Raw genomic sequence first — 25,912 nt, 5'->3', positions numbered from 1 at the left:
TGATGAGACGTCGGCTCAAATGCAGTTTGTAATTTGGGTTTAAATGACTGAAATTTGTTTTTAAAGCAATGGACTTTGAACAATACTTTATATCTTAAAGAGGCGGTATTACTTATGACATCGATAAGGTTTTAAAGGGCCCATATATGCTATTTTCTGATGTTTTTAAGATGTTTCCTCATCACAAACAGACCTGGATTTGTCTCTGCAGATTTAGGCTGAGTTCTTCTCTAAACACTCTGGAAAATACTGTTGCTCTATTGTGTTTCTGAATTCCATGCACTTTCACTGGAAAGATTTGGTTAATTTCAGCTCTGGAATCGCACCAACTGAGCTGTTTCAGCTTTGGAAATGTAGAGAGACACGTGTGAATGAAACAACACACAACTCCAAGTCTGTTTTTGAGGAGGTAACAACATTATAAGATGACTAAAAGCTCACAAGAGCCTATTTTGTGGAATATAAAACCTTTAAACAATATTTTTTTTCTTTTAAGAGGGTGTACTTTACTTCTATGGGGTATTAACTGCTAACACATAACATATTTAGATCACCATGCTACTTTATATTGTTTTGAAAATGCTATATTAGTCGAAAACAACATTCATTGCTCCCCGCGTTGAGTCACTCCCCCTTCAGAGCGCTATCTATCACAACACAATCAGTTTGAATCCTGATAATTAAACTACTGTACATTGTATCAGGTTTGTCAAGTTGAAATGTATTGATTTGTGTTATGTTTTTCAGGGTTCCCACTCGTTTTCACTGACAAAATTTCTAAATTTTCATTTTCCATGACTTTTTCATGACCTAAAGTGAATTTTTAATGACTTTACAGCACCTACATGTGTAGAACCGATCAGACTTTTAGGGCTAAATATGAAATGTTAACTCTTTCCACTCACCTTATGGTTTGGGATTATAGTTTTTTAACATTCATTACTAAAATAATGTCAGTGCATTTATTGTCATCTCTTTTAAACAAAAGGTGCAGATGTACAATAATCTAATGAGTAATCTAATGAATAGTCTAATGAGAATTTAACAGAATGCTGTAGTTATGTGAAAGAGACACTAAAATTCGATGACTTCTCCAAATGACTTCTTCATTGAATTTACAAATTTTCATGAAGTTTTCAGGATTTCCATGTCCGTGGGAACCCTGTTTTTTGTATATTTATGGAGAATTGTCATCTAGAGTTCGAATAGTGCCTGGGAGAGATCGCTAGATTACTCAAACATGCACGGGTGACATCTAAAATCTTTCCAGGCATGGTTTTGATGAGAAAACAATGTAATAACATGAAACAGAAAGCTCCAAAAAGTCGATTAATGCCCCCTCTTTAATATCAGTATCGGCAAATATCGGATATCGACTCAAAAACTCCACATTGCACCATCCCTGTGAAGAATGATGATCTCCAACTCCCTCTCATCAGAACCCCAGAAGCGGGCAGGTGGATGAAACCTATGGCCCATTAGCCGAGGTCAGACAGGGCCAGTGTACGCTCGTGTGCGGCCCCCCGGAGCCCTCCTCATCACCTCATTTCCTGCGGTCGTTCGCGCGCCGGCCCCTGTGTACGCCGGTTGTGTGTGTGTGTGTATTTAAATGTGTGGTGATTAGCGGTTGTGCTGAGGAGGCAGCAGCAGAGGGCCAGCGCTAATCAACCTCTCTCTGGCCTGTCAGCGGGGCCGTGCTATCACGAGGAGCTGGCCATTAACTAAACTCCGCGCAAATTCGCTCGGAAATATCGTATAGTTTTTCATATGTGTGTGTGTGCGAGCGAGCGCGGCGGCGGGGTGGGGGGAGATGAGTTTTTCGAGGGAGTACTTACGGGGAATGGTGTCGGCTTCGGTGGGGGTGGGTTCAGGTGTAGTGGGTCCACCTAGAACAACAAAAAACGGTTAGTATGTTTACCTACTTACATTGTTTTCATGCATGTGCTTTGGGTACAATCGGTCAATACCTCAGACTTAGTACTGTTTGTCATAGTATGGTATCATTTAAGTATTTTTAGTATATTTTTTTTATTATAAGTATTTTTTTAGTTTAAGTTCATGGGTACATTCATTAACATATAGGCCCAGATCACATGAAAACGAGGACTAAACTAGGACTAAACTCAGAACTTAACTTAAAGTACTTGACCAGGACTAATGCCGGACGTACACTGTGCGATATTTTCGATCGTTTCACTCAGCCCCAGCTCAACTCGTACGAACAAATCGCAGTGTTTAAAAATTCACAGCTCACGATTCATGTTCTCTAACTATATGATTTACTTCAGCATTGCGAAACCCTTACTAGAGACGAATGGATTTCAAACAGGTTTGATTTTCTTGCGACATACGACTGCCGATCGGGAGCTGGTTGTGAGGGATTAATCGGTTCTCGTTACCCCATGTTTACTACACGAAGCACGACACATGATTAAGTGAAAAATCGACTCAAAAAGGGCCAAAAATCGCACAGTGTACGTCCTGTTTAAGATGGATGGACTCACACTTGTTACTATGTGGTGTTAAACTGAGACCGTTGAAGTCCAGATTTGATCCTGTCCTGTACTCTAATCCTTGTTTAGTCCTGATTTTTTGGGTTTAGTCCCTGTTTAACAGGACCAAACCAAGACTACATAAGGACTAAATCATGTAAAGCGTGATCACAAACCATAGTTTCCTATAGTCAAATTACAAATTTCTAAAATCCATATTTTTCCATTCTTTCCATTATGTTATTTTGTATCATAGCAAAATATAGTTCTAAGTAGGTCAGAAATACAAAGTCACAATATGGTTACAAGTTGTTCTATGTTTTATGGTTTATGCTGTATGTAATTATTTGGTCTATTAATTTACATTACATCAATAAAAGGGGAAGCTATGTTTCTTTTTAACTAATGTAATAATAATAGCATGGCCAAAAACCTTGTCTGTCTCCTTCTCAATCTCCTCCTTAAAACAAATCATCTGTACATGTTCTGGCTCCGGTACAACAGCAACTAAAATCTCCAGGTGCTCAATGCTGTGTCCATGTTTAGGCGACTCCGTAAACACTGTCCTCCAATGCGCATGTCTGTTTAAAGTTCACACTGGAGAACACATACAAGTCGCATTTAACTGGAAATGTGAACGACCCCGCAAAAAAATCAGATTTCACAAAAAAAATCTGAATTGCACATCAAGCCCTGCAGTCTGAACGTATCCTTTGTCTCGTGACATCTTGTGACACGAGATCTTGTCCCATTTCTAGCGTATTACTAACAATAGTGAATGTGACTCAATACACAAATACATTAGTGTTTCTGATAGTGTTTGGAGAAACTGGAATGGCAGCCAAATCTCCATCAGTTGTGGCTACAGAACTACTTCACTTCCAGAATGAGATTGCAAACTGAATGGATAGGCTATAGTTACTTTCTTTATAAATTGTAGGGTTTTTTTTGCACTGTTTTCCTATCGCCAACATGGCTTCACGTTTTTCCACAGTCTTTTTTTTTTGGTTCGGTCTAGTCTGAATCACCTACTGGAGACTGCTGTTAATGGGGAGAGCGGAGCGGTGAGGCGGCGAGGCAGCCAGAGAGGTAGGCTCCGAGTCAGTGGGTTAGTAGGAAACCAGGCCAAGAGGAACCAGAGGAGAAGAGAGGAAAGGGGGAAGAGCGAGCTAGAACTGCAGGTACGCTCAGCAGCAGGTGTGTGGAGGACTCCCAGGCAAACGCGCTAATGTTGGCTATAACGGAGAGGAGGAGGAGGGGGATGATGGCGGGGTGGGGGAGGGGGACAGGTGCACGTAATTAGAGCTGCGGCGAGGCGGGGATATCGGCACGGGGTGCTGCGGCGTGCGGTGGAGCGCTCGGGCCAGCAGAGGGCGCAGAAGCACTGTGGTTAAGAGGGAGCCAGGTGCAAATGTGAGGAAATCCCCCAGTCTGGAAAATAAGTGCACTAAGGGCTTTGTTCAAATGGAGGATTTGATTATTTCAATGTCTATCAGTGTTTAGGATTTAGGAGTGTTTATAAAGGAATTCTGTAGCGTTTTAAGATATTGACTAAAGATTTTTTTGATTTATTAAATGTAGGAATGTAGGGAAAAATAAAAAAAGGGCGCAAAGAATCGAGGCGTAACAAAGCAGAAGCGGGAAGAGGGCGGAGCAAGGGGTTAAAAAAGAGAGGCTAGGTGTTAAAGGGGAGAGAGTTAGAGGAGTGGTAGGTGTTAAAAATGGAAGAATAGAGTAGGCTATAAAGGGGAGGGGCTTAGGGTTAGGGTTAGGGTTAGAGCAGTGGTGGGCAAACTATGGCCCGGGGACCATATGCGGCCCTTTAATCTTTTTAATCTGTCCCGCCAAACTTGAATAATAGTAATAATAATCATAATTTTCAGTGTTTTAAAAGTCATTTAAAATAGTAAACACCGTGGGACTTGACATACAGATATTTTGTTGTATTATGAGATATTTCAATAACATGGGATATGTTTTCTACATATCTCATGTTATTTTGTTCTCTTATGAGGTGGATTACCAAAAAAATCCATCCATCTGCTCCTGGTCCAGCCCTTCTGTTAAATTTTGGAACCCTTTGTGCACTACAAGTCAAAAAGTTTGCCTACCCCTGGGTTAGGGTGTGGATTAAAGGGAATAGACTACGGTTTAAAATCGAGTGGATAAAGCCCAATTTGTGGTCGTGCATCAAATTGTCGCCGTGGCTTTGAACTCGTTCTGCAGAGTATCTGCGTCGACTGACATGCACCTCCAAAATTTTGTAACTATGCATCGAGAGCAAGGAAAAGCAACACAGACAGTAAGGGCTGTGAATCTGTGTATCATTCTTTTTTCAAAATAAATACAAAAATAAGAAAAAAAAAAAAACTAAAATTTTCTTCATTATCTGTCTCTAAATCAAAAATGAAAAAATGGATAACGATAGTTTTTTCATTTTGCTTTTGGAGACAAATAATGATGAAAATAGTTGTTTTTTCGTTTCACTATTTTTAGTTTTATTTTGAAAAACGAATGAACAAATGATACACGGATTGGTGTGATTGGTCCGCTCTATATACATTCACGGTACTCCACTTTCCCACTTTAAAAACATACATTTTTAAATCTTAGCCTCCTAGTGTTGTGGAGGTGAATTACTTCGAGGTGCATAAACCTCAGTGCAGATCCATAAATCAAAAACGACGGTGACAAGGCGACGATGGCAGTGTGCGTTGAGCCGAAGCAGAACTAGGACTCGGTCTTAAGGGTTAGGGTGAGTGTTAAAGGGGAGGGGCTAAGAGTTGAAGGGGAGGGGGTGATGGTTTAAGGGGAAGGTTAGTGTGGGGGAGGAGCTAGGTGTTAAAGGGGAGGGTTAGGGTGCAGTCTCATAGGGCGATGTCAGCACCTGTCCTGTCGTAGCGGTCACCTGTGCCGCTGTGGCAGTTGATTTCGTCGTCACATTCGTCGGACGGGGTCGTGCTCGGGGCCTGGGTGGTGGGCGCCAACGTGGGAGCTGCAAGACAACAAAACAAACATTGTAAATTTCTATTATCACTACACATTTCTTTAGTTTTACATTTCTTACAGAACTATTTGTAATTTTTAATGTCACTGATAACTGCAGTAGTTTTGGAACGGCAGTTATGTCAGTTTTGGCAAAATACGCCCGGAATCATCGAAGTGAGTTTGTGGAAAAAAAAAAAAACTACCAGACTGGGACCTGTACATGTACAACACACATTTTTGTTCTAGTTACCCTATTTACTACTTCTTCTACTGTTACTACTACTAGTACAGCTACTACCCAGAGTTGGAAGAAGTACTCAATTTTGTTCCTCAATTAAAAGTACAGATACATACAAAGTACAAAGACAAACTGAAGCAAAAGTAAAAGTATCACATGAAAAAAATCTAGTAAAAAGTAAAAGTATTCAGTAATTTTTTATTTTTTATTTTTTTAAAGATTTGATTTACTGTTATTTAGGGGTGTGCAAAAATATCGAAATATGTGATGAAACAGTATCGATATCGTGGGCTGCTGTATCGATATATCACAAAGAGTATTTTTTTGGTATATTTTACCAAATTATTTTGTTACAGTGCTACAGTTTTGTTGCTTGTTTAAAGAAAGAAAACTTGTTTATGCGACACATTTGACATTTTCACTGTTTTGAGGATTAAAATGGTTGTGCTTTATATAAACTTTGCACAGGAAGTGGTTTAACAGAGACTTTTAGTGTCACAGCCATGATTTATCCTAATTTTTTATTGAACCGTATCAAATCGATTTGAAATACATCGTATCAAATTGAAAGTGCACTGTATCGTGATATGTATCGTATTGTGACCTGTGTATTGAGGTATGTATCGTATCGGCAACTTCTTAAAGATACTCAGCCCTACTGTTATTCCTGGTATATCACTGGGAAACTTTGTCTTAACTTTTAAAAATAAAGGTAAGACTTAACAATAACTACACTTTAATTAGCCATAATAAAGCATGAACAAAGGCTTAATTAACAATGAACAAATAGTTAATTAAGAATGAGTTAAGTTTAGTGATGACTTTAATACTCTTACCATAACTCCTAACCCCTTAATTGCCCACTATATCACCGCATGACATCACAAAGTGGAGCAGAGTGTTTTGAGTTTGAGAGAAGAACTCAGCCTAAATATGCAAAGTTTGTGAGTTAAACATGTGTGAATGAAACAAAACGCAACTCCGGGTCTGTTTGTGATAAAGACACAACATTGTAACATAGATCAGATGATAGTGTGGTATGACCCTTTAAGGTGGCACCAAAATAAAATAATTCTGAGTTTGATTTGACTTCACAAACTCTTGCTATCTTTTTCCATGTAAGAGCAGTCATTACCGAGCGACATCACTGACCCCAGTACCATATCTGTGTAATATAGGGCACACACACAATTCTGGCCCCACATGCTGCCCAGATTTCCACCCACAGCTTCAGTACAGACTATTAGCATTCCTGTTTTTTATCAAATGTGGGCATGTTTTAAAATAGAGCTGAAGGATGCATGCGGAGGAGTTTGGGGTTAGCTGTGCGCAGGGCTGGCGGTTGGAACCAGGGCCTATCATTATGTGCTTGGATGTGGCTGCCATGGCAAAATGCACTGCACACTCCACTATGTGTTTAGGGCTGAAGGGAAAAAAAAAAAAAAGATATTATAATTTTGGCTGAACATTGAATCAAAAAGTTAATGTTTTATTTAAGAGCTCAAAAATTTAAAAGAAAGAAAGAGAACTAAAGTAAAACTAAAAAAAAATAAATAAATAAAAAACTATTACTAATACTAATATAATACTAATACTAATACTACTACTACTAATAATAATATAATTTTGGCTGAACATTGAATCAAAAAGTTAATGTTTTATTTAAGAGCCCAAAAATTAAAAAGAAAGAAAGAGAACTAAAGTAAAAGTAAAAATAAATAAATAAGTAAAAATAAATAAAAATACTACTACTACTACTACTACTACTACTACTACTACTACTACTACTACTACTACTACTACTACTACTACTAATAATAATAATAATAATAATAATAACATAAAAAAGTAATGGACCAAAACAAAACTAAATAATAAGTAAATAAATAAATTAATTAATAATAAACAAACAAACTAAATAAATAAATAAATTAAAAATAATCCTTGACCGAAACAAACCTAAATAATAAGTAAATAATAAATTAATTAATTAAATAAAATTAAAAATAATCCTGGACTGAAACAAAACTAAATAATAAGTAAATTATACATAAATAAATAATCCTGGACTGAAACAAAACTAAATAATAAGAACAAATAAAAGAGATTATAACTAAATTGACTTTTTTGAATATTTTAATGTGTAACTTTTCTGATGGAGGGTTGGCCACCTGTTTGAATATGTCATTACTTTGCCTGGAATGTTCCGTCGTATGGCATTAAACGTCTCTATATCCATGGAAACAAAGCAGATATGAATGCTCACAGTAATAATGCATGTTTTTAAAGAATTTCTGAGCAATAAAAACAATACAGATTAGTTTAATGCAATTTATAACATGTGGCTGGCCCTCTATCAAAAATGTTCCGCAATGTACCGTTAAATAAATAAGTGGTATTTACATTTTTGGTCAAAACTGAAAAAAAAAAATCAGCTGGAAGTTTAGTTCCTTGCCATATGGATAGTTGTGGTAGTGATCTAGTGTGCTAATGTTATACCCATCCTTCAATTCTACCCAGACAACACAGGTAGAACACGCAAACACCCACGGTCCCATCAAACACGGAACGCCGACCACTCCGCCACCATGTACTTTGCCCTAACTGACTAATGACGGCTTCCCCCATGGGCTGCAGAGGCGAGCGGAGACAGGATAGATAGCCGGCGGTCTGAAAAATGTCCGTCTTAAGGCGTGTGTGCGTGTTACGGTTGCGAGTGTGAGCGCGCACAGCTGGATGAAATATGAGGCCGATCAGCTCCTGTCAGATTGGGGGCGCTGTGGGGGTGCGGGGGTGAGCCGGGTCAGGGTAGGGGTCAGCGGTGCATCGGGGGAGATTCACGCCGAAATGAGGGTCTGGTTGCGGCATTGTTACAGTCCACACACAGGTGCACGGACATCGGGGTATTTGTAAACGGAGAAGAGAGATTTGGAAAGAATGATAACAATATTCTTAATGTAACACAACGCCAGATGTTATGAAGCGGACTGTAGCAAGATTTCAGTGTTGATGTAACGAAGATGGTGTCGTCATGGTAACAACTGAAAGTAACATGTAACAAGCTTCAAAGAAAGAAAAACAAAAACAAAATTAATAAAACACTCTGTAAAAAGACGTAGCAAATTTTTAATAACATAAAGTTCAAAATGTTATGCAGGAGATATTGTATTGATTTTAGGTGGTAGATTCTTTATTTTAACAAATTATGAGAAATATTTTCAATTAGAAGGTTTTGCATAAATTATCAATAACAAAGTGTTTTTTCTGAGAGAGAAATGCTGAATAAATGCATTGTTTGAATAATCGTGATTTCAATATTGACCAAAAAATCATGATAATGATTTTTTCCATAATTCCAGCAGCCCTAGATGTTTGTATCTTTAAGCATGGTAACTTCCTACACTACGATGCAATACAAAACTGCAATATGTATCAGTTAAATAACAAAAAAATGGCCAGTTACTACCAAAATGAGTAATAACAGTTACAACATCTGAAAAAACGTTCAATAAATCAAGTTACACTACAGTAAAACTTGTCATAACTGGACATTTCTTCCATAATGCAAATAACACTGCATCCGTTCTATTTGCTTTTCAACATCAAATTCCCAGGACTTTCCCTAACAATCCTGAAATCCTCCATGCCCCAGCAGCACATGTGAGAACCGGCCCGGCCCGTCCACACGCAGGTGCTCCGGCGCTCTGTTCTCCTCTAACCTCATGTTTGGCAGGTTCATTACGGCTCTATGATATGTGTGTGTTTGGCATTACCACTGAAAACAAGCATTATGATCTGACTAAAGCTCCCGCCGGGACTTTGGAGGGCTTACAACGGAACGGGCCGCCCTGAAATCCAATATGTAAATCCACTTAGGGCCAGCTCGCTACACGCTCTTATTGCGCTCAGCTGTGTTTGTGCTAGCTTTGCTTCGCTGAGATAGAGAGCCAGAAGAACAGGAAGGCAGTAAAGTGAGGCGCAGGGGTCGCTGTGGACAAATTATAATTTTATGGATTAGACAAACTGCGTACTTGACAGAAGAGGCCACAGAAGTATGGGTGGACCGGCTAGACTCGGATTTGACTGGAGCTAATAGACTTCTTACACATTTAAAGCTCCATATGTGATTTTCTCCAGGGTTTTGGAGCGGGACAGATGTAATGTATAAAGAGCTCTTCAGGTCAAAATATGTCCACTGTCTTCATCGAAATATAATACGCTTTATTGTCACGGAGTCTGAAGAGTGCCTTAGCATGCTAGTTGTTGTTAGTGTTACCAATACTTTACCGTGACAGCAGATTGGCAGATTGATGTGCTACTGTTACGCCCTTGAGCAAATCACGTCAAAGTGTCGATCATTAAACAGGGCTGGGTGAAAGCAGGTTGGAAGTTTTTCCTCAGAGCTGTCCAAGAGTACTGTTACTACTACTACTACTACTACTGCTACTACTACTACTACTACTACTACTACTACTACTACTACTACTACTACTACTGCAACTACTATTACTACAATTACTTCTACTACTACTAACAGGTTTGAAGTTTGCTTGAGCCGTCCAAGACTACTGCCACTACTACTACTACTGTTACTACTACTACTACTACCACTACCACTACTACTACTACTACTACTACTACTACTACTACTGCTACTACTACTATTACTACTACTACAACTACCACTACTACTGCTACAACTACTTCTACTACTGCTAGTACTGCTACTCTTGCTACTACTGCTGCTACTACTACTACTACTACTACTACTACCACTACCACTACTACTACTACAACTGCTACAACTGCTTCTCCTACTACTGTTACTGCTACTACTACTACCACTACAATACTACTACAACTACTATTGCTACAACTACTTCTGCTACTACTGCTAGTACTACTACTACTTCTACTACTATTACTACTGCTACTAGTACTACAACTACTACCACTACTATTACTTCTGCCACTGTTAATACTGTTACTGTTGCGCCCTTGAGCAAAACACGTCAAAAGTGTCTCTCATTAAACAGAGCTGGTTAAAAGTAGGCTTGAATTTTGCTCATAGCTGTCCAAGACTATTACTACTACTACTACAACTAGTACAACTACTACTACTACTATTATTATGACTATCTACTACTAGGCTACTGCTGCCACTACTACTCCTGCTAAGACTACTATTCAGTTTACAGTACAGTACGCCAAGACGCCCAGGGCCCTAATCAGAACAAATTTGCATGTACAGTCAACAGTAAGAAAAGTATGACGTCAGATGTTTTACGTCCACAGTTTCTCACCAGTGGAACACTCCGCACATGATCACGCCGACTGATCTGAGTACATGTCTATGTGAAACCTAGTACTGCATTTGTCCTCCGTCTCCTCTGCCAACATGCCATCGTTAGCTCGCTACACCGTTTTACAATGTGACCACTTGCAAATTCCAAACTATTCTAATCTGCACTCATAACTTTAAACCCACTTGTAGACGGAGATTATTTTAAGATTATTTTTCCTCCCACTAAATTCTTCTGGACATGCTCGGGGTTCGGGGGCCCATACTTGACCTAATCCCCCTGTGCCAAGTGGACTTCGCTCTGATCCATACTTGACGTGTCTACGGTGAGGGCGGCTTTGATGTTCCTCGGACGGAGTTAGTGCCCTTCGGAGGGATCGAGGACGGGAGCCGGACAGCTGTGGGCTCAGCAGAGGAAGCACTCACGGTAGCTTTTAAATAACCCGTAGATATTCTGAGCGGAAGACTTCCTGGTTGTCATTAAAAGCGATGATAGACGGCCCACCTGCATTTCCTTTCAGCCCTGCCATTGTGTCGTAAACTAAACGGACAGCGATGGATTTTCCTTGCACGACTTAGCACTAACTTAAAATTATTGCTAACTGCGATTATTTGGTTTGGGGAAACTGTCCAGCGTCTACACTGGCCGCGTTTACATGAGAAAAGTGACTCAGTGCAACTTTAAATATGCTACTTACAGCTCTGTTTGACTATTAGCATAAAAATCCTTCACGAAACTACCACTACTATTGCTACTACAACTACTTCTACTACTACTGCTGCTACTACTACTACAATTACTACTGCTACAACTAATTCTAAGACTACTGCTACTAGTACTACAATTACTAATGCTACAACTACTACTACTACTACTACTACTACTACTACTACTATATTTACTACTGCTACTACTACTACTACTGTTACTACTACTACAATTACTATTGCTACAACTACTACTACTGCTACTACAGTTACTACTACTACAACTACTACTACTGCTACTACTACTACAATTACTACTGCTACAACTATTACTACGGCTACTGCTACTATTACTACAATTACTACCGCTACAACTACTTATATTATTACTGCTAATACTACTACTACTACTATTACTACTACCACTATTGCTACAACCACTATTAATACTATTACTATTGTGCCCTTGAGCAAAACAAGTAGTGTGACATAGCTGTCCAAGAATATTATTACTACTACTACTACTACTACTACTACAATTTCTACTATTAAATGAATATATGCAAGTAATATAAGTTTGAGGTGATGCACCCTCCAACCAAAAAGTGACTCAGTGCACCTTTAAATATGCTCCTTACAGGTTTATTTGACTATTATCATAAAAAACCCTCATAAAACTTCAACTTTGTTTACTTGCACAACGAGTTAGTTCATATTTTCCAATGGCACATTTGAGAAATTAAGAAATAACACAATTGCTAGCTTTGTGTTATGCCAACTTCATGTGCCCCTTTTGTATAAGACTTCTGTGACAACGCTGGCAAAGGTCGAGAGTTGTACTTGCTCGCAACTTGTGGAAAACTCTGTAAAAACAATAATGGAAACTGAAAGTGTTGGCCTTTCCACGAGAATGAACATAAAACATGCATAACCAAACTGCAGCCGCCACTTAGACCTGCACGAATACGCCGCATATGGACGGGTCTATACTTCTGTAAATAACGCGAGCGAGCTGTGAGGTCGTCATTGTGTGCCAGCGTTAATCAGAGCGCCAGAGACAGTCAAATGTTGCCACGGTGCTAAAAACGATGCCACGGTCGGAAATGTCATGAGTGAGAAGAGGAGACGCGTCAGTCCGGATAATAACCCCAGCCACCGCCATTACCGCGCACGGGGAAGTCATCACCGTACGCACAAATGTCACCATCAACCGTGAAAATGCCATTTCAGGTTTGCTCCTCTTTTGCATCTATTCGGACTGAAATTGAAAAATGGAATGGAGTTTTTTTTTTTTTTTTTTTTTTTTTTTTTTTTTACCTTCAAGCTCGCAGCCCAGAAGCTCCAGGCGCAGCCCCATCCCAGCAGGAGTGGCCCTCTCCGGGTAGATTCTGATGAAACGCGTCAGCAGGGGCTCCACCGTGCGCAGCTCCGGAGTGTCGTAGTTACTGTTCCCTTCAAATATCTGAAAAGGAGAGAAGAAGGAGGTTAAATATGTGGAGACTAACCTTCAAAAACAAATTACACTGTCAAACTTCAAACCAGCATGTTTTTTTTTTTTCAGAAGGGATACAATTTATTTGGATTTTGAAATGTTAGAACGAAACTAGATTCTTATTTGAGCAGGTTTCAATGCTAAAAAAGCAGCACTCACAGGACAAAAATGAACCTTTCCTGAATGTCTTTAGAATGATCTTGAGCTGTATCAGAACAAGTATGAGAGCACATAGACTAGTACTGTAGTTTTCGGACTATAAGTCACACTTTTTTTCATGATTTGGGTGTTTGCTGTGACCCATACTCCGGTGCGAATTATATATATTAAAATTTTCACAATGACAGCCATGAGGGGGCGCTCTAGTCTTGTGTGTCAGTATCTGATACTCCTGTACCTCCTGTATCACTGTCACTTCACTCTACTGCACATGTCTCCTGCAGAAAGAGCCTCTGTCCTGTCTGTATCATGTCAGTCAATCACTCCATTACTTCTGTACCACCGAAAATGTAGAATTTAAACAAACTTATAAAGACAAAGACTGAACAGAAATGCCCCCAAAAAGAAAATCATATTTTGCAAGTTGCAAGTATATGTAGAAATAAATGCGAAATCTGCAGCCGAAACCGGTAATCGAGCAGCAGAAAGAAAGTTTGGAGTGAGAGAGAAACTTGTACCACCACGAGGATGCACCATGCAACTTCCCTGAAGTCACTGGATGGAAGGACAAAGCCTGGACTGACACCGAAACCATCCTGTCGGGATTCAGAAAGGCCGGAATAATTCTAACTGGAACTGATGCTGAGTCTGATGAGAGCTACACAGAAGAGGAAGCGGCGCTCTGTTTACCTCCAGAAGTCGTGGAGTTGCTCAGAAGTGACACCGAGGATGAAGAATTGAATGGATTCAGTGATTTGGAGTGAGATGGAGAGTTTGGTAAACTTGTTCTGTTGTTTATGTTATAGTTTATCTGAAGAACTGTTCATATGTGACATTAACAGTCTGTTGTTCTCTCTTCTATTATTACTGTCAGGTTGTAAGTATCGACTGGTCTCTGATTTTATAAAATACATTTCCCCCAAAAAGTGCAACTTATAGTCCAGTGCGACTTATGTTTTTTTCTTCTTCATTACTCATATTTTGGCTGGTGCGACTTATACTCCAGAGCGACTTATAGTCCGAAAAATATGGCATACGCCCGTGGACCACTCTGGAACTTCCCTGGACCACTGAGGGATTACACAGATACAAGACCTCATGGTGAAATAAAAGAAAGTACTACAGTTTAATGTTGAAAATCACATTCTATTGTCAAAATAGAGTAAATCGTGTTTCTATCGTGGTATCGGAATCAGTACTGAGTATCAAGTCTGTTCCTTAATACTGAAATTGAGTTTGAAATTTTAGTATTGTGACAAATCTACTTAGTGATACAGCATCTTGGTCATAGTTGAAGGTTGGTAGTTCGATCCCCACTACCTGCATTGCATTCAGATGTTATACTCTGGGGCAAGACACTTACACAACCTTGTCAGACCAGCCCCCTCTCTGATATTTTGCCCTAAGAGCTATGGAAGAAGACTGTAAGTGTAACCTTTAGACAAAATATATATTTAAAAAGAAAAGTTGTTACGATTTTCCGCAATATAATGTTGTAGGAGTGCACAGTGTACTACAATCAGATCTAACTTGCTAATTTGAGTTGGCTCAATTTATCAAATCGCCAAGGCCGTAATTATTTAGATAACAGAATGTCCTCTGCAAAGAACACAGTATTCTGTCTTTTTATACATAAATCCTCGTTTATCTGTAGAAGTGAAAAATTACAGTGCCATTTTCAACATTGACTCATAGTACTTTCTATTGTGTTTTTATATGTGTGTAATCCCTCAGTGGTCCAGGTAGGTTCCATAGTGGTCCATGGGTGTATACTAGTCTGTGTGCTCTTATACTTGTTCTGATTCAGCTCAAGATCTTTCTAAAGGGCGCTGTCTTGACTTTTTTAGTACTGATACTTGTTCAAATGAGTATCTAGTTACAATGGTCATTTTAGTACTGATTATTATCTGATTTTTGATATATTTGGCAACCCTAATCTGTAGTTTAAACCTCTCCAAACACATTAAAACTCAAATGTTAAAGCTGCATTGTGCGACCTTTCTGGTGGAGGGTCCATCACCTGCTTGTCTCCATGGAGATGTTTTTGCTTTGAATGCTATATTCCATGGTATGACATTAAACACATCTATTTAGCATTTATTCAGTACGTAGGTTCCTGCTGCTCAAAAAAACAATAATTCTCTCTGTGAATGAGGTCGCCTCTCCACAGATCTCACCTGTAATGTAGATTGTTGTCTCCCCTGAGGTTTAAACTCTACCGTGGAACATTCAAGGCAAAGCAAAAACATCTTCATGAAGACAAAGAGGTCACAGACTCTACCAGAAAAGTTGTGCCTGAAGTTGTTTAAAGGTGCATTATTCAACTTTTCCGATAGAGGGTCTGTCAAATGTTTTTCTTCATGGAAATATTGTTTCTTAGTCTGGAATGTTTCACAGTATGATGTTAAACCTTTTTATCTTCATGGAGACCAAACCAGAACAAGTTACAGGTCAAATCTGTGGAGAGGCGACCCCGCTCACAGTCAGAATACCTGTTTTTTCTTGGTATTTTTGAGCTCTAAAACCACCTGCAATTGAATAAATGTAAGGTAGAGCTGTTTAATGTCATACTGTGGAACATTCCAGGCAGAGCTATGACATATCCATAGAAACAAGAAGAAAAAGTGACGCACCCACCACCAGAAAAGTTCACGATGCACTTTTAAAATGTGCACTTTGAACAAAATAAACATGTTAAACTTTTTTTTTTCCTACAATCGAGCAGCCCGTCTTTGCTGTAAACATCTTCGACCAAAAACACACTTTACTGTAAACTGGACTGATTTGCACTGCATAAAATATGAATACGTCTGAGCCATTCCTTGAACTTCACTTTTGCTTGATACCACTCAGACCCTCAGGTAGCCACAGGCACTTATTCCCACTTTGCGCAAAACCACAGAAGAGAAGGCTGCTGGTTAAAAGGCTACACTGATGGGAACCAGCTCCGAATCTCTCTCATCTTACGGACATCTTCTCCGGGCCTTTTCGCCGGCGACTGGGACCGGGCCTCTGTCAAAAGCTCCTCTGATCCACAGCGAGCCTCCGGTAAATGAGAGCGGAGAAGTGGATAAAACCTTTGATAGGGCGGGATTCGGACATGTTAGGAACCTCTCCAAAGCCGAGGGGGCGCTGGGGGTGGGTGGGAGGCGGGAGGCTAACTAGGACACAAGGAATATAGATCTGCGCGTGTCGTGTCGTAAATCAAAGATCAGAGTGACGGGATCAGATCTATGCCCTGTCAGAGGAGCTTGTAATGGGGGACGAGCGCTTGTTGCTTTTCTTGGAGGTGTGAAGGTCCAAGGGCCATATCTGGACACGTCATTTTTTATAGAAGCTGCCAATTGATTCAGGTCAGTAGTCTCAGCCAGTACAAGCAAGGATTTAACTGCAGTAAATAAAGTAAAGATAACGACATACGCCGGTAAAAAACAAAGCGTGCAACAGAATTTAACTGTAAATAACTGTATTACAATATATAAACATAAAAAAATCATGCGTGGTTTCAAATATTTTCACATTTTTTGTTTAGCTACACATGGGGTGTAACAATATCCAAATCTCTCGGTACGATATTTTCTCGATATGCATCTCACAGTACGATATTTATTGCGATATTTTGGGGAGCTAACAAAACAAAAGCGACTTTTTCCTCTTAAAATGCCTTGACAAGACTTAATCCAAAGAACTAAGACTTAAAAGTGCTTACAACTGTTATTTCTTCTTGTAATCTACACTGAAATGGAGCAAAGGATCATGGTCTATGTAGTTCCCTTTGTTTTTTTTAGCAGTTGTTGCACCATAACTATTAATTTAAACAAAGAGACTTGTAATTTGATATATTGTGATGGTCCATGATATTATTGTGAGAACTTTGACGATACGATGTCACGATATTTCGATTATTGTTACACCCCTACTACACATAAAGCACGAAGAATTCATAATGAACAAGTAGTTAATTAATAGTCAGGGATGGTACAAGATCTCATGAGATGAAATTGCCACAAGATCGTGCACGCGTGAGGAAAATGATATTGTGAGATTTTTTTGTTTTGGATTGAACAAAAAAGGAATAAGTATAGGTGAGTTACATCTCTTATAATTCCAAAAAGTAGAATAGAAACAACAATATGAAATCAACAAACTCCAAAATTTTGAGGCCAAAACTCAAAACTCGAAAAATCGTGAAAGTACATATTAGGAATGATGTTAAAATCTCGTCGTGTCTCGTTTTCACGGACCCTATCTCGTATGTCGTCTCATCTTGTGGAAATTGTGTCTCGTCCCGTCCTTATAAGTAGTTTACTGAAAATGATTCAGTCTTAGTAACTGCTTAAAGGCCTTCTTCCTGTTTTTTTTTTTCATGTATTTGACCAAAATCTGTATTCCCCCACTACATAAATGTTGCATAAGCAGCTCAGTAACTTAATTGCGTACCTTCAAGATCCTAATTATGAAGCGTTTTATTTTCCGAGAATCAGGAAGTGCACATTAGCATGTTAGTTGCTGTCAGCTTTACCACTCTGGCTGCCTTGGGTTGCAAAAAACGCTCATGAACTCATCCCTGTGAATAGTTACGACGCACAGAAGAGAAAAGGTAAGGTGCGGAGAAACTAAATTGGACTACAAACCTGTTTCTGTTTTGTTTTTCATATTTTTAAGACAGTAAAAAGCAGGTACAGCATTTTTAATTCAAGGGGGAGGAGTTAGGGTGTTTGTGAAAGAGACACTAAGCCTGAATTAGTGACGATTTGTCCATTATTTTCTTTCTTCATGCTTTATCGAGGCTTAGGTGTAGTTCTTAGAAAGTGTTAGAAATACTTTTAATTCCAGATAGAATTTTGATTATAATTATTATTGTGAAACTGTATTGTGCACATTTTTAAGGTTACACTATTCGTTTCCTCATTTTGCAATCACATTATGTACAATAGATACAAAAAATACAAAAAATGCAATCACAATTTCACAGTAATCCAACATAAACTAGTTTTCTTTGAGCTTTCACTTCTACAGCTTTTTACCGTATTTCTGTTTTGGCTTTTCTTTTCCAATAAGATCCCAAGCGGCGAATAAACCTAGAGTATTTCAGCCCGGTTCTCCTCCTCCTGAGCAGCCTGGCTATCTGCGAGGAGCTAAGTGTTGCGCCGAATACCAAACAGCAGGAGTGAACGGGTGGAGGGACCTTTGGGAGACCAGAGATGCTTATCCTAATGCCATTCAAAGCACTGCTGAAATTGACTTACTCCGACTGCGCAATAACTCACCAAGGGCTGCTCAACGGTGTGGGGAAAATCTCAAATCTAAGGGCTGGCGCGGCGGACATTTTAAACGCAGTGGTGTTGGTTGAACTCGGGAGTGAAATGAAAATACACTATTTGGCGTTGTCGGCAGGATTTTGAAGATAGTGACTGTAGACGAGTAGAAACGAGATATGGAAGACAATTTTATCTTTACAACTATTAATAAGTTTAAAATATAATTGCTAATTTTGAAGTTTAAGGGGCAGTACTTGCTCTTAAAAACAAGGACAAACAGAACTAGTTCAATTTAAATGGTTTGCAGGAGTCCAAAGTTATTCCTCACCTATCTTTCTGTGCATTCTGAGCATCGTAATTCTTCAACGCAATGAGTTTTAAGTGTTTATCCAAGTCCTCACCTTTGGCTTGTTGGCGTTCGTGTCCATCACCATCTTGTAGTCGGTTCCGTTGGTGCTGTAGCCCAGTCTGAACCTCTTCATGAAGACCTTGTTCTCGCGGTGCTTTCCTCCCTGGATGATCATGCCCTTGAGCAGCTTCTCCTCGCCCAGATCCACCTGCAGCCACTCGTTGGTGAAGGGCTGGGGCTGGGGGAGCAAGGTCCACCCGGTGCGACTGGTGAGGAGGCGGGCGTTCTCGGGAACCCAGTTGCGGTCAGTGTGGGAGGAGGCGGTGATCTGGTTATCGGTGATCAGGCCCGAGATCATGCCCAGCATTCCCGAACATGGATACTCTGGAAGACATGGGAACAGAGATGGGATGTTAAAAAGATTGAATTTTTGACTGTCAAAACAGTTTAACATTTTTCTTCAAATGCTCTATTGGTATAATATTCAATTTAAGCACCTTCTGTACTTTCAAAGATCATCTAAAAATGTTATTTAAATAATTCTTGTAATCATAGGAGAAATAAACTCTAAGTAACCAGTTAGAAAAATAAGTGGAAAATAGTAAATAAGGGAATCTTTAAAAATTGTTAGAGTAAAAAACAATTTTAGAGTAAAGAAAGTAAAAAAAAAAAAAAAAAAAAAAGGAGAGGATGTTTTAATTCATTTTTCCTGGTATAGCAGCAGATTTTGTGATGCTAAATTATTTTTTATTATTATTTTTTTAATAATAATTTGATGTTACAATACATTGAATTTCATAAAATTTCAAATAGATTTTAGCAAGAGGCAACACTTTATAATAAGGCAAACCTGTAAATCATTTGTAAATGTTTATTAACCAATAAAAAATGCAAGTATGTCATTATTAGAGCATGAGTTGTTAATGATTAATAAACATTTGTAAATTATTTGTAGATACTCCTAATTAAAAATTTATTAATCATATTCATTTTATTAATCAGTAATAAGACTTTTTGCCTTGTCCATGTTTGTAAATAATTGTTAAACATTTGTTAATAAGTAGGTAATTTTTAGTAAATGATTAGTTAATGGTTAATAAACATTTATGATTTGAAGTTATGCCTTATTATAAACGTTACTTAGTATAATGGTAAAGGATCTAATGTGGAATGAAACTTCGACCTCCCGACTTTAATCCAACAACCCAAACAATACAACAATACAACAATACTCAACAATAAATAAGGCAAGATAATACATATTTCCCACATCAGCAAAAGCAGCCAGCCAACTCCTGCTATCGCGAGCATCCACAACACAAAGCAAATCTAACATGACGCTCAAAGACTTTATCCAACAAGTGCCGTTGAACTCTCTGCTGTTTCCGAGGTCAACCAGGACATCGAGAGCCCGAGTGGAGTAGACAGTTCCTCGGCTCCTCTGTGATGTTCCTGTGATCTGCTCCCTCCATCCACCCGGCCCGTGCATACTAATCTATTCAGCCTGCAGCTCTTGTCTCCAGGCTGCCAATTAAAACCTCGCTCCTGGTCTTCTCTTCCACCTCCTGCATTCTATCTATCTACCCCCCCTCCTTTTTATCGTTTTATCTCAACAAACATAGCGTTCTCTTTGTGCTCCACAGCTGTCAGCTCACCTCATTCGCTCTTCTCCTGACCAGAACTTTTGCCTTTTTGATAATTTATTTTTCAAACGCCGCTTCTTTAATCTTCACTTGGTGTTTTTTGTTTTTGTTCAGGCTCAAGCGCTGGTTTTCAAAGGGAGACAGTTGTTGTTTCGAAGCGTTTTCATTGCCGCTGACACCACTTTACATCAAGAGCGAAAAGATCTGGTCGGTTTGTGGCTTTTATCCCGTTCTGTGCATGCCGAGTAAACAATAAAAATGCACGGAAAAGGCTCAGCTGGAATTCAACCATTTTTTTTTTCCCAATTTCTCTGTTTGTTGTTTTGTAAATTAGAAGTCGATTTTGACGTAGTAGTGTTATGAAAGCATTTTAGTGTAATTGTGTTACAAATAAACATGTACTTTAGACTATTTCAATATTAGCCAAGGCAATTACAGACATTTGGTACCACTTAGTATTAACTACACTTTAATCAGCCTTAATAAAGCATGAAGAAAAACACAATTCCTAATGAACAAATAATAGCTACTAAACCACTGTACCTGGTTTTTCCCATGTCTTTGAGCCCCAGTACAGATATATCGCATGAGCAGCACTTGAGGTCAAACTACCGTAAGTCTCTGTGTACTGACTGAGAACCAGGAAGTGCCTTGTTCGCATGATAGTTGTGAGCGTTACCTTGACGGTAAAACTCCGATCTGACCTCTGAAAGTCGTGAATATTGTATAAGCAGCACTTGAGGGAAAAATAAATCCTCTGTGTACTGTCTGCGTGTAATTATAAAGAGTTCTGTCGTCTGAGAATCAGGAAGTGCATTGTTAGCATGCTAGTTGTTAGCGTTACCGTGATGGCGACACTCCAATCTGGCCTCAGAAAGTTGTGAATGTTGTAAATGGTTAAGGTATTAAGTCGTTCTTAAACTCGGATTATTCTTAAAGTATTTTAGCGTTATGAATTATGTAATTCATTTAGATTAATTAAAGGTTTATATTACACTAAATAGACTCTTGTGAGATTTGAGTATTTTCTATTTAAGAGAAAAACTTTATGTGAATGAAACAAAACAGAACTCAAGAACAGAAGATGAGGAAACATTATAACATAAATCAAAAAATACTAGGGATTTCGCAAGATTTCGCACCACAAGATCTCACGAGAAAATTGTCACGAGATAATTTGAAAAATGATCTTGGGAGATGTTTTCCCCATCTTTTTAAGTTTGGAATGGATAAAAAAATGTGTTCATTACTGCTGAGTTTCATTTTTTGAGAAGCTGTAGTCCCAAAAGCACTGCTACAACAAGAGCAAAAATATAATAAGTAAATGTATAAGTAAAATTATAAATAGTTTTTTTTTTTGGACTACACACTTAAAATTAAATAAATTTTCTCAGAAATCGACAGTGAGCCTTATAATCCGGTGCACCTTATGTATTAATTCTAGTTGTGCTTACTGACCTTGAACCGGTTTCATGTGGCACACGGCACTTAAAAATCTGTCATAATGTTTTAGTACAACTTTGGTAAACTACGAAGCTGCAGCACTTCAAGGATTGTCGAAGCATTATGGCTACTGTAGTCAGAAGCCTCACGGAAGCAACGCCAGGCAAATTACACCACGATCTGCCAATGGATCGTGGATGCCGTCTCAAGTGCCGTCCGTTTGTTTTGTTTGGTGTGCCTTATAATCTGGATGACCTGATGTATGAAAATAGATGAGAGAATTCAACATTATTGATATTGTGCCTTATAAATTGGTGCACCTTATAGTCTGAAAGATACAGTAAATTAAATAAGAAATGGTGAGGCAAACATTGGGAACTGGATTGCATAATTTGTTTCTCATAAAGAATGTCAAAATCTCGTTCTCATACTTCTAATCTCGTTTTTCGTCTCGTATTGTTGAAATTGTATCTTGTCTCATCCCTACAAAATACTGTAATATAGACCCTTTAAAGTGTATGTTATTGTGAAATTTTGCATGTTTTTTTCTTTTTACTTTTACCTGTCCAACTAACCCTAACCCTAATAAAAATATCTATTTGAATTGAAGTTTGAAGTATCTAATTTAAATTGACATTTGGTCATAATTGGCTGCTTGTAAAGACTGCAAGTATTCATACAAGGCTTTCTTTCACAACAAAATCTTTCAATGGGGTTTTATTCAGTCCAAAATCTTTTAACCCCGTAGTTTATACCTCTAAAAACATGTTCCGAAATACATTTGATTCCCGTATTAGCTCAGCAGTTCATATTTCAGTCTTCTCTCAAACATTAATACTTCTAGACGTGTTTAAAAGGGCCATTTGAAGTTTCCTCACTTTACTTGAACCAACGACCATCTGGTTAGAGGGCGAATAATCCCCCACTGCATCACTGTCGCTTTTATGCTACACTTACACATAACTCACTTCCAACTGCAGAGGATTAGCCCGGTCCTGGCTCCTGTCATCACCGCAGCTTGGCAGGGGAAGAAAGAACCTATGAAAGACCACGTAACATTTGTCCCATTTTTCTTTTTGACTTATTTTTAATGCCCAAAAATCACCCCAAAACTCTCAGATCTGCTAATGTAGCTCGTTACGTAACCCAGACTGTTAGCATAGCCTCTTCTATAATAGCAGAAATGTAATAAAGCCAATATAGGCTGGCAGACAGAACATACAGTGTGTTATTGCTTCGCGCTGGTCCCTCGTGCCGTGTTGAAGGATTAAGAGCTAAAGGAAGGAATCTGGCATTTTCCGAGGAGAGATTTGGATGCGCCGGCTGGTTGAGAATATATTAAAAATGGATGCATAATGTGCAGCGTGCGATGATGTTCAGATGCCCTGTTTGCTGCTCTATATTATGCATCCCACTATATTAATATTACAAGCACCGCCGAGGTTGTTTTGAAAGGAATTAAAGGATTGGGAAACTTGTTTTTCGGTTCTAAAATTCGACAAGAAAAGTCCATCTATCGCAATTACTCTTGTGATTAAGGTTGTTACCGAGACTAGTATCGGCAAAAGCTGCGACACTGAAAATTTTTTCAGGTATCGTATCGGAGAGTACTCAGACCAAATCACTGATCCGATACTATGTATTGAGAGTTCTGAGAGTGAAGCCCGACAACAGCGATAACTCGGACTTTGTTTACTCTGTAAATTCGCCATGTGGTCCGAGATGAGCGTCTTTTGACAGGCCTCGCTGTTGTTTTTATCCGTGCACTGTGGTAGAAAGTAACAAATTAGAAAAGTTTAAGTAAATCAGTACTAAAAGTTGAAGTAAATTGGTACTATTTATGGTTAAAATCATATATTTGACTCTTGACTCTTAGTTCTCCAATGTATTCTTCTAGAGTTTCTTTTGAGATTATCTTTTAGTAGATCTATTTATTAGTCTTGTACTGTAACAAAACTGAGTAGCCTTAGTCTACTTCTTCACACTATGTGGTATCGTAAAGGCATGGGTATCGGCGAGAACAGGCCAAGAACTTAAACTTTTCTAATTCGTTACTTTCTAACACACTGCATGGATAAAAACAACAGTGAAGCCTGTAAAAAGTCGCTCAACCTCAGAGCTCATGATGAATTCTGCAGAGTAATCTAAGCCTGAGTTAAATTAAGTCCATTTACTAATTGAATTTCTCCTTTTGCTATGGATTCTACCTGGACAACTGAGGGATTTTACACTCATAAAGCAGAGTAACGTTACTTCAAAACAGTATTACTCAAGTACAAGTACAAAGTTGTCATCCAAGAAAGAGTAGGGTAAGAAAGTATTTTGCAGCAGCACTACAAACTAAGTAGTACAGTACTAAGTTAACATGAGCTTATTGCAAGAAGAAAACATGAAATAATGCACAAAATCAGGTGTTTTCAAAAGATATTCTTGAAAATGAGAGAAACAAAATCATGTTTGAAGGAGCAGTTTAAGAAACACAAATGTTCAAATCATTTCGTATTATCAATGCAAAACATTTACTCAAATTAGAGTACCTTTGCTTCTTTAAAAATACTACTCAAGTGATAAGTATAGTGCTGGAAAAGTACTATGAAAAGTGCAATTTCTTTAAAAAGTTACTCAAGTAAAAATGACTGAGTAAATGTAACACATCTTCTGGTTTTTCCTCCTCCAGGTCAAATAAAAGTCTGGTTTGTGCTCACTATTACCACTTTGCATGTTTTTCAGCGCAACAAATACAACCAAATCGAAAAACAACACACTTTTACTTTTGTCTAGTGACTAAAAAGTTACATCCTGTGGCTTAAACAAAGTACCTGAACAGCACTTGTCACGTATCATCAACAATCATCTCAAAACTTGCAAGAAAACAAGTTCAAGGACAAGGCAGCCCTTTCAAACCTTCTTCAATCTTCTCCCAGCGTCTGTAGCTCCATAACTCAGACATCACGGCAGAAGATGGAAGCTCCAGATGCTGCCTGATGTTCTCCTCCATCTATCTCGGTCGCCCCACCTGTGTCGCGTGCCCTTGCCCGTATCGACGCTCTGTCATTAATAAAAGCCCCCCTGCCTGCGTGTTGGTAAATATGCCACGGGGTAAAAATATCTTCGACGCTACACCCAAAAACTCAATCTGGAGCGGCCAAAAGCTACGCACACACACACACACACGCCGCGGTTACCATGCAGGCTGGTTCCAATGGGTGTGGTGGAGTGCGGCAGCCATCTTGGTAAGGTTACAGCAGCTGAAGGCGATTAAAAGATCCACATGTGTTTGAGCGAGCCGTGTCTTCTATCTATATCTTCTGTAATTTCCGAAATGGGGGGAAAGCACCAAATGGAACATGTTTACTGTACAGTTTATGTTAAAAGACATGGGATATTCAGGGTTGGTTCTGTTCCATTTGGTGATTACAGAATAGTGTTAAATGTTAAAAATAAATCAAATCTGAAAGTTTACAGACTTAAAAATGTTTGCAGTGGTCCAAAGTTATTCCTAACTCATCTTATGCATTTTGAGCATCTTAGTTATTCACCACAATGAGTTTATAAGCGCTATCACAACTTTCAGTGATGCTTAAAAACAACTAGCATGCTAATTCATTATTCCTCACTTACCCTGCGCATATCAAGTGTTCTAATTATCACCAAGATGAGTTTCTGAGCACTTTTCAAAACTTTCTGAGGACGGAGCGGAGTTTTACTATCATGCTAATGCTTCAAAACAACTAGCATGCTAACCGAGCCCTTCCTGATTCTCAGACAGCAAGTTTTCTCTCATCCACCTTATGAATTCGGAGCATCCTAATTAGTTATGAGAGCTTTTCACAAGTC

The 25,912-nt window shown here is 38.8% G+C and overlaps 1 protein-coding gene across 5 annotated transcripts in view; it reads right to left on the bottom strand.

The window, feature by feature from the left end:
• The window catches only part of nrp1a (neuropilin 1a), a 218,962-nt gene that overhangs the window by 15,122 nt on the left and 177,928 nt on the right, over positions 1 to 25,912 (bottom strand). For 4 of the 5 annotated variants that reach the window (XM_020930709.2, XM_055150804.1, XM_055150805.1 and 1 more), the window contains exons 10-13: positions 19,042 to 19,373; positions 13,046 to 13,190; positions 5,380 to 5,487; positions 1,836 to 1,886 (exon numbers count right to left, since the gene is read on the bottom strand). In XM_020930709.2, coding sequence (XP_020786368.1) covers positions 1,836 to 1,886; positions 5,380 to 5,487; positions 13,046 to 13,190; positions 19,042 to 19,373 — 636 coding nt within the window. The remainder of the gene's footprint in view (positions 1 to 1,835; positions 1,887 to 5,379; positions 5,488 to 13,045; positions 13,191 to 19,041; positions 19,374 to 25,912) is intronic. The other variant, XM_055150807.1, reaches the window with a different exon arrangement.

This window comes from Boleophthalmus pectinirostris, unplaced genomic scaffold, assembly GCF_026225935.1.
Source record: "Boleophthalmus pectinirostris isolate CB_2022bp ecotype Guang Dong unplaced genomic scaffold, ASM2622593v1 HiC_scaffold_15, whole genome shotgun sequence".
Lineage (NCBI taxonomy): Eukaryota > Metazoa > Chordata > Actinopteri > Gobiiformes > Gobiidae > Boleophthalmus > Boleophthalmus pectinirostris.
Note: the sequence above shows the minus strand (reverse complement) of the source record. Positions and strands in the feature narration are given on the sequence as shown.